Source organism: Oncorhynchus mykiss, chromosome 12, assembly GCF_057628025.1.
Source record: "Oncorhynchus mykiss isolate SJ-2025 chromosome 12, ASM5762802v1, whole genome shotgun sequence".
Lineage (NCBI taxonomy): Eukaryota > Metazoa > Chordata > Actinopteri > Salmoniformes > Salmonidae > Oncorhynchus > Oncorhynchus mykiss.
The window spans coordinates 90,737,158-90,751,597 of NC_143033.1; the positions used below are offsets into that span (position 1 = coordinate 90,737,158).

A 14,440-nucleotide genomic window follows, 5' to 3' on the forward strand; every position below is an offset into this window, starting at 1 on the left:
TTGCGAAATCTAATCACTCAAAACTAGTGGTTCACATGGTGCCTCAATATCCTAAATATTCTCTAAGTCCCAGTAATTGGAAATGGGTTCACTTCACATTCATTACAATTAACACATGAGCATAATGGATAATGTTTGTATTGGTAGTTTTAAACAACACAAGACGTTTTAGATAGATGCACTCAAATAATCTAAGTATAGGTTACTTCCACTGTGTGGTAGCCCAATAGGCAGCGCCCAGTTTGTCCCTAGCGGCATGCCGTCGAAATGTCTCAGTCCAGTTCAACAACAACTTTCCATGTGCGAGGACAAGCGACATTCAATGCATTTTGTGTGGCCTGCCCTAGAGTAAGTCTTGGGGAAAATGCATACTTTTCATCTCCTAATTTTCACCCGCTTTCTAATATCCCTTGCTAACGTTTAGCTATGTATGCACTAGGCATACAATTCTAGCTACAGTTTGTTCTAGCTAGCTTGTACACTTCCTTGTTAATGTGTGTAGACTGTGTAACGTTACGTCTGTCAGCTGACAAATAACATCGATAGTAAGTGGTAGGTCCACAATTTGTTGTAGTAAGTCCATAGTTGCCAATTATCCTAGGCGACCGTTTCATATCATTTTTCAGACTTCTACACTGACACACGGGCTCGTCAGCATTTGGAGACAGTTTTTCCCTAACACCTCCCAGATGTCCCAACTCGACACAGGCCATGGGTTTGTCTAGTTGTCTGTCTGCCCTGTCTCTCTCAGCCCTGCTCACCCTGGCCTTGATAACTTGTTTACACCTTAGCTACCTGTCTGACCAAAAGTTGTCACTGATAAAGTTAACTAGCAAACAACAACCAGATGAGACACCAATACACCTATCAGTAAGACCTGGTTTAGAGGAAGATCCAGCAACAAAACAGGCCGGTGAGAGGGAGATAGTGAACCTCCAGAGGGGTAGCACCCATCCAGCCCCCAGCCACAGATTGCTGTGGGAAGGCCCCCATCCAGCCATCTCCAGTGGTCCCAGAGAGGCAGAGTGTAGGAGGGGGGCCCTGGAGAGCCGCTTTGACTGCGCCCGGGACCGAGTTCTGAGCCAGACAGAGTGTCAGGGGAGAGGGTGCTGCTATGCCCCCCTACCTCAAGGCCTCTCTGGAGGACCCCCCTGGTGCTTCTACCCCCCGTCATACAGCGGCTACAGGATGGGGCCCCTCACTCCCACTTCCAGGGGCCAGGCTGCCACCCTTACGAGGCCCACTCCCTCCTACCTGCCCCGGGATATCTCTACGCTCCGGTTGGAGATCCTGGATGAGACAGAAGGCCGACTGCACCTCACGGTGAGTCTCTGTGGCTGAAAACCACTCGTATATTTACTGCAGAGATACAGGGTTTGGTTGCCATTGTCTTTCTCTATAACATTTCTTTTAAAAGTGCTGCCTCTGAAAAGGGCGTACAGTATTTGCTAAATGTTTTCTCTTTACTTTTTCATGACTTTTATTATAACCAATCGCTCATCACTGAGAATCATTCTTCTCAGACCACATTATTGTGTAAGAGTCATAACACGTTTCTTCTCCTGACAGTTGAAGGATCCGTTGTCCCGGCGATATGAAGTTCCTTTATCCACTGCCCAGTCCAGGGGTAACACTGACACCCAGGACCACCAATATGTTACTGAGTTTCAACCCGACCCTTTTGGGATCATAGTGCGCCGAAAATCCAACGGCCGTGTCCTGTGAGTATTCATCGTCAGTTGTTCTTTATGTCTAATATGTCTGGCACTGGTTCATTGATCAGATCTTATAAACCTGACATAAAACTGTTGTAACCATGTCATAGGACTAACACATAAGATCAGTTAGGATTTATAGATCCCAAAGGGTAAATTGGCTTGCAGATACTACTGCACTGTTGGAGCTAGAAACACAAGCATTTTGCTACACCTGCAATAACTCCTGCTAAATATGTGTATGTGACCGATACAATTTCATTTGATTTATATCGCTGTGTTTCTACTTGTCGCAGTCATAAGCATGACATAAGGTGCCCCTGTCCCTACTTATAGTTGCCATAAGCATGACTTAAGATGCTCTCTGTCCTGACTTACAACTGTCATAATCATGACACCTCTGTCTTCTGTCTGTCAGTGTGAACACCACAGTGGCCCCGCTGCTGTATGCTGACCAGTACCTGCAGCTGTCCACCTCCCTGGCCTCCTCACTGGTGTCTGGGCTGGGGGAACACTACACCCCCCTCAGCCTGGACCTCAATTGGACCTCCCTTACCCTTTGGAACAGGGACATGGCGCCCCACGTGAGTCTGACGTCATTATCATTATCGTCATCATTATCATACATTTGTTTCCTTTTTAAATCATGGTCAGGAGTGGGAAGTCATGTGTCTTCTTTCTCCTCCATGCAGGGCGATGCCAACCTTTATGGCTCTCATCCGTTCTACATGGTGCAGGAGGGGGATGGACAGGCTCACGGGGTCTTCCTGCTCAACAGTAATGCCATGGGTAAGAAAGCATGTTACTCCATGTACCATATCCTTAAGCAGAAATGTTTTGTTCTAATAGGATAGCTTTGGTTTGAGCTAGTAGAGTTTGTAATGTATCATGCTACTTAGCAGCTCTGGACAGAATTTTGTTGTGTTCACATGGCACAGTACTTCAACTGTATCAAGATACAGGTTTACATGATGGAGCTGAGTTTGACCTCCTTCTCTCTGTAGAGGTGGTGCTGCAGCCTAGCCCTGCTCTGACCTGGGTGGCTGTGGGAGGAATCCTGGACCTGTACATCTTCCTGGGCCCTGACCCTCAGAGTGTTGTCAGACAGTACCTCCAGGTTATAGGTATGGCAATATATGACCTTTAGCTGTAACTTCCTGTTACTGAATATCATTTTCTTGTCTCATATCCCAATGTTGCTATGGTGGGTCGGGCACTGCTGGGTCACAACTAATTCCTTTTGGGTAATGGCTAAGGGAAAGATAGTGGCTGTCTGTGTCCCAATGTCCTAGTAGTCTGAACTTGCTGCCTCATCTCCTTTCATTCATCTCCTTTCACTTATGTGAAAGAACTAGACTGGTGAAAGCAAATACATTTTCCACCATTAGGCACCATCCACCATATAGGTATTATCCACCATATAGGTATTATCCACCATATAGGTATTATCCACCAAATAGGCACCATCCACCATATAGGTATTATCCACCATATAGGTATTATCCACCATATAGGTATTATCCACCATATAGGCACCATCCACCATATAGGTATTATCCACCATATAGGTATTATCCACCATATAGGCACCATCCACCATATAGGTATTATCCACCATATAGGTATTATCCACCATATAGGCACCATCCACCATATAGGTATTATCCACCATATAGGTATTATCCACCATATAGGTATTATCCACCATATAGGCACCATCCACCATATAGGTATTATCCACCATATAGGTATTATCCACCATATAGGCACCATCCACCATATATGTATTATCTACCATATAGGTATTATCCACCATATAGGTATTATCCACCATATAGGTATTATCCACCATATAGGTATTATCCACCATATAGGTATTATCCACCATATAGGCACCATCCACCATATAGGTATTATCCACCATATAGGTATTATCCACCATATAGGTATTATCCACCATATAGGTATTATCCACCATATAGGCACCATCCACCATATAGGTATTATCCACCATATAGGTATTATCCACCATATAGGTATTATCCACCATATAGGTATTATCCACCATATAGGCACCATCCACCATATAGGTATTATCCACCATATAGGTATTATCCACCATATAGGCACCATCCACCATATAGGTATTATCCACCATATAGGTATTATCCACCATATAGGTATTATCCACCATATAGGCACCATCCACCATATAGGTATTATCCACCATATAGGTATTATCCACCATATAGGTATTATCCACCATATAGGTATTATCCACCATATAGGTATTATCCACCATATAGGCACCATCCACCATATAGGTATTATCCACCATATAGGTATTATCCACCATATAGGCACCATCCACCATATAGGTATTATCCACCATATAGGTATTATCCACCATATAGGTATTATCCACCATATAGGCACCATCCACCATATAGGTATTATCCACCATATAGGTATTATCCACCATATAGGTATTATCCACCATATAGGTATTATCCACCATATAGGCACCATCCACCATATAGGTATTATCCACCATATAGGTATTATCCACCATATAGGTATTATCCACCATATAGGCACCATCCACCATATAGGTATTATCCACCATATAGGTATTATCCACCATATAGGCACCATCCACCATATAGGTATTATCCACCATATAGGTATTATCCACCATATAGGCACCATCCACCATATAGGTATTATCCACCATATAGGTATTATCCATCATATAGGTATTATCCACCATATAGGCACCATCCACCATATAGGTATTATCCACCATATAGGTATTATCCACCATATAGGTATTATCCACCATATAGGCACCATCCATCATATAGGTATTATCCACCATATAGGTATTATCCACCATATAGGCACCATCCACCATATAGGTATTATCCACCATATAGGCACCATCCACCATATAGGTATTATCCACCATATAGGTATTATCCACCATATAGGCACCATCCACCATATAGGTATTATCCACCATATAGGTATTATCCACCATATAGGTATTATCCACCATATAGGCACCATCCACCATATAGGTATTATCCACCATATAGGTATTATCCACCATATAGGCACCATCCACCATATAGGTATTATCCACCATATAGGTATTATCCACCATATAGGCACCATCCACCATATATGTATTATCCACCATATAGGCACCATCCACCATATAGGCACCATCCACCATATAGGTATTATCCACCATATAGGTATTATCCACCATATAGGTATTATCCACCATATAGGCACCATCCACCATATAGGCACCATCCACCATATAGGTATTATCCACCATATAGGCACCATCCACCATATAGGTATTATCCACCATATAGGCACCATCCACCATATAGGTATTATCCACCATATAGGTATTATCCACCATATAGGCACCATCCACCATATATGTATTATCCACCATATAGGCACCATCCACCATATAGGTATTATCCACCATATAGGTATTATCCACCATATAGGTATTATCCACCATATAGGCACCATCCACCATATAGGCACCATCCACCATATAGGTATTATCCACCATATAGGCACCATCCACCATATATGTATTATCCACCATATAGGCACCATCACCATATAGGCACCATCCACCATATAGGTATTATCCACCATTAGGCACCATCCACCATATAGGTATTATCCACCATATAGGCACCATCCACCATATAGGCACCATCCACCATATAGGTATTATCCACCATATAGGCACAATCCACCATATATGTATTATCCACCATATAGGCACCATCACCATATAGGCACCATCACCATATAGGCACCATCCACCATATAGGTATTATCCACCATTAGGCACCATCCACCATATAGGTCTTATCCACCATAATATGGTGTGGCTTGTTTGGTGTCTGCTGTGAAGTAATACCACAACAAGTCAACTACTTGATTGATGAAAGCATGTCATCCAGCAAAGGCAGCAGCGCGGTCATCAACTACATGCACCATTTCTTCAACTACATGCACCATTTCTTCACCAACTACGGAGTGTGGACCTGAATTGTGAAAACTGCAGTGGCCGAAACAAGAACAAGTTTGTGTTCTGGTATTGTGCCTGGTGGACCATACACAAGCTCCACCACAGTCTGGGCCTTCACTTCCTGATCACAGGCCACACCAAGTTTGCCCGCGACTGGTGCTTCAGCCTCATCAAACAGCGCTTCAGAAAGACCAGAGTGAACACTTTGTCTGAGATTGCTGGTGTTGTGAAGGACAGCACTGTGACAGGAGTCAACATCCCACAGCTGGTTGGACTGGAGAATGGTACGGTGCTGGTGGAAAGCTATGGCTGGTAACAACACCTGACTCCGTACTTCAGGTCGCTGCCACAGTTCAAGCGGTACCAGCACTTCAGGTGAATATCATTTTCATTGCATTGTATGAGGTTATTCTTCTTATCTAAACTTGGGAGGTGAATTGATGTCTTCTATATTTTTTTGGTTATTTCCTGTTTTACAGCTTCAATGCTCTGGAATCTGGTGTTGTTGTCGCCAAGGAGCATTCAGACTCTGCTGCTGCGCAATGCTGACATCCTTCCGCCCATGGATGGTCTGCCTGTACAAGCACCACCTGGACACAGCTACACAAACATAGGTTTTTGAGAAGATCAGGGATTTTTGCTGACGAAGAGGCTATGGACATCACATGCCCTGCACCAAAGTCAAGGGCAGGACAGAAACAGGCTCTCCAAATAAATATAGATTCCCTTGTGTGTGGTTCTGACAGACCATCAGCACTATCTGCAGTGCCTCTATTCAAATGACTCTCTCCTGCTACTATTATAATTTATTTATCCTGCTGTTCATCTATCACTGATATTGTTATTGATATTGTTCTTGTAAATACTGTATATTATATTTATTTTGACACTTTCTGATATTGCTACTATGCAGGTAACCATTTGGCTGTGCCGTTTACACATTCTATAGAGACCCATCCACTTGGCAAGATGTGGCTAGGGTTATAGCATTTCTTTCACATGACCCATCAATTAAGTGTGTCTGGGTAGGAGTCAATCAATATTTTAAAATATTTTTTTTCTGGACACTTTCTGTTTACCTGGAACTTTTCATTATTGTAGACTACTACTACTTTTACCACTTTAAATCTGAATCTTTCCTTAAAGAGATGAGTGGGGCTAAGGCTTAAGAGGGTGTGAACAATGCTGAATGGGTGTAAACAAAGAGCTCTCCAGTAGGAACCAAATCATAGGTATCATAGCTCCAGTAAGTACCAAATCATAGGTATCATAGCTCCAGTAGGTACCAAATCATAGGTATCATAGCTCCAGTAGGTACCAAATCATAGGTATCATAGCTCCAGTAGGTACCAAATCATAGGTATCATAGCTCCAGTAGGTACCAAATCATAGGTATCATAGCTCCAGTAGGTACCAAATCATAGGTATCATAGCTCCAGTAGGTACCAAATCATAGGTATCATAGCTCCAGTAGGTACCAAAACATTCAAAGGCCATTTTCTCAAAAGTGAGTTCATAAGTTTATCAACTTTCAAAGCAGAATGTCTTTCCCATTGTTCCTCAAACATGCAGTGTATGATATACCATAGCTGTGAGTCTCTACTTTTATCCAATGTAAAAATACATTTAAAAAATTCAAATTTTGCTACGTAAGTCCAATTTGAGCAGGTTGGTTTGCTCTCACCTTTTGTGAATCTTCCGTCATAGCTAATGTTTATCCCGTCCTCCTCCCCCAGGGTACCCTATGATGCCTCCTTATTGGTCACTGGGGTTCCACCTGTGTCGCTGGGGTTACCGGTCCACTAACGCAACCCGAGAGGTGGTGCGACGCATGCACAACGCCAACTTCCCCCTGGTAAAGATGCTGGAGAAAACACTTATATTGTACTACATTATCACTTGGGTTGACAACTATTGGGTAATGCTAACATTGAATGAGCATCAACATTGGATTAGCAGATTAGCATGGAGAAAACTCATTATAGTATTATCATGCTACAATGGGTTTTCTCCATGCTAATGCTAATTGGATGTTTGCGTTCTCAAGTACAGTATTATCATGCCACTGAGGGTTCACAACTCATGGAAAACACTCACTGCATTATTTAGTTCAACTGCTTTTGTTTTTGGTCAGGACGTGCAGTGGAATGACCTGGATTACGCAGACAAGCGTCGGGTGTTCACCTTTGACCCCCAGCGCTTTGTGGACCTGCCAGACATGGTGAAGGAGTTCCATCAGAAGGGCATGAAGTACATTCTCATCCTGGTAAGAGAGAGGCCTCAACCCTCACAACATGTGGGACACATAGGCACACTAATAACTCATATTAGCTTGAAATAGTGGTTCAATGTGATTTTTGATTCTAAATTACAGTGCGTTGTGATTAAATTGTTAAAAATGCAGTATTGGAAGGTACAAGTCAAGGGAACTTTCCTTCTCAATCCTCAAGATGGCAGCAAAAGCATTACTGTCATTTATTTTAGAGGCATCTTTCCTGTTTGTTCTCTTTCCCAGGACCCTGGGATCAGCAGTACCAGCCCCCCTGGTACTTACCCACCCTTTGATGAGGGTCAGCGGAGAGGGGTCTTCATCAGGAACTCTACAGGACAGACACTCATAGGGAAGGTCAGACCTAAAACTCTCACTTCTCTATCTGGAGACCCACTGTAAACTGGGCTACATATACTGTGAATAGTTTGGAAAGAACATATTTTTTATCTGCTTGATAACATTGTGTATGTCCATTGTGTATTCAAGTAATGTGTCCTCTGAAAAGCAAGGTTACACTAAACAAAACCCCCTCTTGAAGGTGTGTGTGTGTGTGTGTGTGTGTGTGTGTGCAGGTGTGTGTGTTGTGTGGAAAGGTATGCATGTTCGGTTCCTCACTCGTCTTCCTCTGTGTACAGGTGTGGCCTGGTCCGACAGCGTTCCCTGACTTCACCAACCCAGAGACACAGAGCTGGTGGGAGGACTGCATTCGGGAGTTCCACTCCAGAGTCCCGCTAGATGGCCTGTGGATTGTGAGTGTGTCTCAGATAGAATGTCTTGTAGAGGGCTGAAATCATCCCCTATTCTATTGTATTGTATTCTATATTTGCACTAACAAGCTTGCATCATCCAGGCTGTGTCAATGCTACTCAGCATCCAGCATACTCTTTCTCTTGTCCCTCTGTTCTCAGGATATGAATGAACAAGCCAGTTTTGTGCAGGGCTCTGTGGAGGGGTGTCCTGACAGTGATTTGGATAGCCCCCCCTACGTGCCACGTGAGTGTGCTGCAGCTGAGTAGTTTCCTGTCTATTTAAAATCAATAGAGGAATTTAGTGAATTCATTCATTCATTTCCATTCTGTCTCCATACGGTCATACAGCGGTGATTGGAGGACAGCTGAACACTGGTACACTCTGCATGTCAGCTCAGCAGAACCTGTCCACTCACTACAACCTGCATAACCTCTATGGGCTGACGGAGGCTAGCGCCACCCACAGGTCAGACACAGCACCACAGGGATCAGTGCGTACTTATCCTGAGACTGTTGGCACTTTTACTTCTGCTTGTTTGAATGAAGCTGATTTTATTTATCTTGTCTACATTACATATTTGTAACTGTAGTTGGTAGATCATTTATAGCCTTTGACCCTCTCAGTGCCCTGGTGAAGGTTCGGGGGTCGCGACCCTTCGTGCTGTCCCGCTCCTCCTTCCCTGGCATTGGCCGTTTCTCCGGAGTCTGGACGGGAGATGTGAGGAGCGACTGGGAGCAGCTCAGATACTCCATCCCTGGTGAGGGGAAAGACATCCCCAACATTCCCAACTCCGTTCCAAGCCATTCCTATTCTCAACGAGATTCCCAAAGCCATTCACAAGCCCTGTGTGTTTTAGCCATCAGAGTACTAATGGTACCGATGCACCATCCAGACAGTACATGTTGCAGTGTGCTCTTACTCAGCAGTTTGTCTCTATTGTCTTTAGTTGAAAGAGTGCCTAGACAGAGTTGGAGCCTTTTCAGTGGTAGTTATCTATGGATTTGAATGAGGGGTTTGAATAGAAAAATACCCAGACTTGTAATGGAACCACTTACTATTTATTTGATACTATGTAGCTAGCAAGTACAGAGAGATGCCTCTGACTGCCTGACATCAAAGTTAAATAATGAATACAGTAATAATGAATAAAGGGAATTAATATGTTCAATATCCATCTGTCCCTCCACCCCCCCAGCGGTGCTGCTGTTTGGCCTGTTCGGGGTGCCCCTGGTGGGGGCGGATGTGTGTGGGTTCGGGGGGGACACCACAGAGGAGCTGTGTGTACGCTGGACCCAGCTTGGAGCCTTCTACCCCTTCATGAGGAACCACAACGACAAGCCCAACGCTGTGGGTGTGGGTGGTTTTATGGTCTTTACAGTTAACTCGGTTGGATAGGAATTTACCACAATCTTTTCCTGACCTGCTAATATCTTTTCACTGTCTCCATGTAACCAAGTTACAATATTTTCCTATTTACCATGGTGGCTGATTTACCATATTTACCATGGTGGCTGATCTGCTAGTGTCTTTTCACTGTCTCCATGTAACCAAGTTACAATGTTTTCCTATTTACCATGGTGGCTGACCTTCTAGTGTCTTTTCACTGTGTCCATGTAACCAAGTTACAATGTTTTCCTATTTACCATGGTGGCTGACCTGCTAGTGTCTTTTCACTGTGTCTATGTAACAGTCCATCAGTCCCATGTATTATGAATTGAGGTAACTCTAGCTCTGTGTGTAGCCCCAGGAGCCCTATGTGTTTGGTCAGGAGGCCCAGACAGCCATGCGTAGCGCGGTGATGTTACGTTACTCTCTCCTGCCGTTCCTCTACACACTCTTCTACCACGCACACACCTCCGCAGACACTGTGGCCACGCCTCTCTTCCTCCAGTACGTCCCTCTACTCCTCTTCTTCAGTTGCCATTGTCCAATCTTCCCTTCTCTCTCTCTTCAACATTTGGATACTATTGTAACACATCTTATTTACTGTGTTGATACTGTTCTCTGGCCCTCCCTCTCTGTCCATCTCTCCCAGGTTCCCCTCGGACCCTAACTGCCAGACCATAGACAGACAGTTCCTGTGGGGGAGTTCTCTGCTTGTCAGCCCAGTGTTAGAGCAGGGGGCAGTGGAGCTGGCTGCCTACCTCCCCCCGGGGACTTGGTACAGTCTGCACAATGTAAACAGCTCCGAGATTCAATACAGTTATACACTGAGCGTACAAAACATTATGAACACCTTCCTAATATTGAGTTGGACCCCCCCCCCCCTTGCCCTCAGAACAGGCTCAATTTGTCGGGGCACGAACTCTACAAGGTGCCGAAAGCCTTCCACAAGGATGCTGGCCCATGTTGACTCCAGTGCTTCCCACAGTTGTGTCTAGTTGTCTGGATGTCCTTTTGGTAGTGGACCATTCTTGATACATACGGGAAACTATTGAAAACCCAGCAGCGTTGCAGTTCTTGACACAAACTGGTGCGCCTGGCACCTACTACCATACCCCGTTCATAGGCACTTAAATATTTTGTCTTGCCCATTCACCCTTTGAATGGCACACATAAACAATCCATGTCTCAATTGTCTCAAGGTTTAAAAATCCTTATTTCACTTCTCCTCCCCTTCATCTACACTGATTGAAGTGGATTTAACAAGTGACAACAAGAGATCATAGCTTTCACCTGGATCAGTCCATGGCATGGAAAGAGCAGGTGATCCTAATGTTTTGTACACTCAGTGTATTTCTGTAGGCCTTTCATAATGTCACTGCAATTAGTTCGCAACTGATTAAAGGGATTCCTAGGAGACCGAGACCATATTTTCTGTCGTCACACAGATTGATAAAAATCCATCTGTGTGAGCCTTTCTTAGGGTCTTGAAGGCTTACTTTAGGACCAGGCAAAGATGTGTAATACGGTTGTACTGTGTATACTAGAACCATATTTTAGTGGTCACCTCTTTCATCCCTTCCTCACTAGGGCCAGCCGTTCTACAGCAAGGGTCAGTACCTGCTCCTCCCAGCCCCTCTGGACACCATCAATGTCCATGTGAGAGAGGGACACATCATCCCACAGCAGGTGTGTGTCCTCTGTACACAATAGAATTTGGTTGTCTGTTGTTTCATTGTGCGACAAAGCTTCATCTTAGGCCCATATTGTGGGTGTTACATACTGATGGTGGAGGAGATGAATGAGCTGCCAAACTCTTATATCATGAAATCAATGAAAGTTATTTGTCATAGAAATTCCTTTGTGAAACTATGTGATAAAACCTCAAATGAAATACTCTCTGCGTACTAATCTGACCATGTTGTTTTGAAGCTTGTATGAGTTTGTGTAAAACCTGTTGCCTGTCTTAATCAGTAATTATATTATATCTTTCAATGAAAAATCCCCTCAAACCCCCTCTAACTGAGATACAGGAGCCAGGCCTGACTACCTCAGCTTCTCGCAGTAACCCTTTCCTCCTGACGGTGGCGCTGTCTGCTGGGGGCTGGGCCTGGGGTGACCTGTTCTGGGACGACGGGGACAGTCTGGACACCTTCCAGAGAGGAGACTACTCCTATGTTATCTTCATCGCTGGACAGGTAGGAGATGTAGAGGTCACATATGGTCCTGAGTTTTTCATGATCACATGACCTGACCAAGGAAAACTCTGGGCCCAAGTTATAGCCCACTTCAAGGCTATCCCTGATGCAGTGAAGAAAAGGAAGTAAGCTTTATGTGACATCTTTTTGAGTGCGGACCATCAAACCTTTTGTCTGTCCTACTTCAAGGTATTTCATGACATCTGGGTAGGAAAAACGTAGGGCCCTAATTGGACTTTAAAGAGGATGGAGATCAGAGAATTATCTAGGGTGATTTGGATGTTTCTGCAGTACAGTATGTTTCTAGCAATGCTCTCAAGATTGAGATCCAGGTCCAATCCAATCAAGATAGAAGACATACTCTTTCCTGCCATCCTGTGAACAGTAGACCTAACTGTTAATGTCTAATGTATACTGGTACTATACATGTGTGTGTTTGCCAGTGGGGATAAATAAGGTTTTCATTTGACCCAGTCCCAGGTGATGAGTGACCCCCTGCGTCAGAACGGGGCGCTGGACGGGCTGGTGCTGGGAGGGCTGCGAGTGTTCGGGGTGCCTTCCCCACCCCGCTATGTATGGGCCAATGGAAAGAAAGTGTGGGATTTCTCTTATCAGACTGACACCAAGGTGAGCTCTAGCTGTCTGAGTTACCTCTATAGAGTTCAGAATTAAGAAATAGTAGAACGAACAGTCTAATTCTGCTTACCTACCTGTCTATTCTATTCTACAGTATAATATGATATTGTTTATAATCCTTTCTTTCTGTGTCTGTCTGTAGGTTCTGACGGTGACCAGCCTGGCCCTGCCCATGTCAGAGGTGTTTGAAGTCCTGTGGACCTTGTGAGCCTTATGAACTGTGACTCAGTGGACTCTGACCCAGTAGACAGCCTCTCAGGTGGTTCTAGAACTCCTGAACTAGCACATCTCTGACAAAAACCTCCACCCAAAGTTTCCCCTCAGTCACTGCTACCCTGGATAAGACATTGCTCTAATAGACTCCTGGGTTTCTGAATGGACAGGCTACACTGAAGAATTTTTGGAAATCATGTTTTTATATTCAACTGTATTTTCAATAAAATGATGTGAACTGTGTGAGTTAAAGCTCTATCAGATATCTTTCCATTTCCTTGTTGTTGCAGATGAGTGATTACATGACATTGTCTCAGGTGAGATTCTGAGACAGTGGTGTGAATTTGAGAATTATGGTCATTCTAGAACACTAGGCCAAAATGTATTGTTGTTTTACTATTTTAATTTGTCTCTAAGAATATATAAATATTTTTAAATCTTTCTAACCTTTTATTTTATTTGTTAAGCACTTTTGAAATGCATCACCTGTAAGAAATGTTCTCTATAAATAACATCTGATTAATTGATAAATATTGTGCTGAGGAGGACAGCAGTGGCTCTACACAATTATTTTTATTAATTGAACATCTAAAATTGACCAGAATATGCCCATTCTGTACTCTTCTAGTATGATGGTAGGCTCTGTGTTAAGTCTCATCAAATTACTTCCAGTGATATTGCCACATTGTTACCATTAAAGGCAATTGATAGCTCTGGGTTTGTTTCTCCTAAGCTAAGCATTGTTTCTCGTGTTCTCCTATTAGTGAGCTGTCACCACTCAGTGTTTGAATGTGCAGTCAATTATCTCTTTCTTAATCTATTCATAGTCCCGAGGGTGGTCTAAGGCACTGCTTCTCAGTGCTAGAGGCATCACTACGGACCATGGTTCGATTCCAGGCTGTATCACTTCCGGCCATGATTGGGAGTCCCATAGGGCAGCGCACAATTGGCCCAGCGTCGTCCGGGTTTGGCCGTCATTGTAAATTAGAATTTGTTCTTAACTGACTTGCCTAGTTAAATAAAAATAGTCTTCCCATCTGGAACATCTTCCTTATAACTCAGTGCAGTTAAGCTCAATACAGTTACATATTGTAAACTATTCTGAATTGTAAATATCATACCTGTAATATGGTTATGTTAGCTTATGTTTTAAAATATTTTTGGTTATTGTTTAAAACATTGCCCTCGAAATACCTTGTTTTGA

The 14,440-nt window shown here is 43.6% G+C and overlaps 1 protein-coding gene across 8 annotated transcripts; it reads left to right on the forward strand.

The window, feature by feature from the left end:
* The first annotated feature begins 229 nt into the window (after window positions 1-229).
* On the forward strand, window positions 230-13,679 carry gaa (alpha glucosidase). Of its 8 annotated transcripts, XM_090194014.1 has the most exons (20): window positions 252-348; window positions 627-1,323; window positions 1,570-1,721; window positions 2,134-2,299; window positions 2,408-2,504; window positions 2,720-2,839; window positions 7,521-7,639; window positions 7,919-8,050; window positions 8,300-8,410; window positions 8,692-8,805; window positions 8,965-9,049; window positions 9,154-9,271; window positions 9,430-9,563; window positions 10,002-10,159; window positions 10,548-10,696; window positions 10,842-10,983; window positions 11,780-11,878; window positions 12,223-12,387; window positions 12,862-13,014; window positions 13,166-13,679. In XM_090194014.1, exons 2-20 carry the CDS (start codon window positions 712-714, stop codon window positions 13,229-13,231), a joined length of 2,892 nt encoding a protein of 963 aa, XP_090050140.1. In that variant the 5' UTR covers window positions 252-348; window positions 627-711; the 3' UTR covers window positions 13,232-13,679. The 8 variants fall into 8 exon arrangements, 6 of the variants coding, with proteins under 6 accessions (XP_090050139.1, XP_090050141.1, XP_090050140.1 ...); XM_090194013.1 differs by having other exon boundaries at window positions 230-1,323; XM_090194015.1 differs by having other exon boundaries at window positions 230-1,323; window positions 10,002-10,153.
* The last annotated feature ends 761 nt before the right edge of the window (window positions 13,680-14,440 follow it).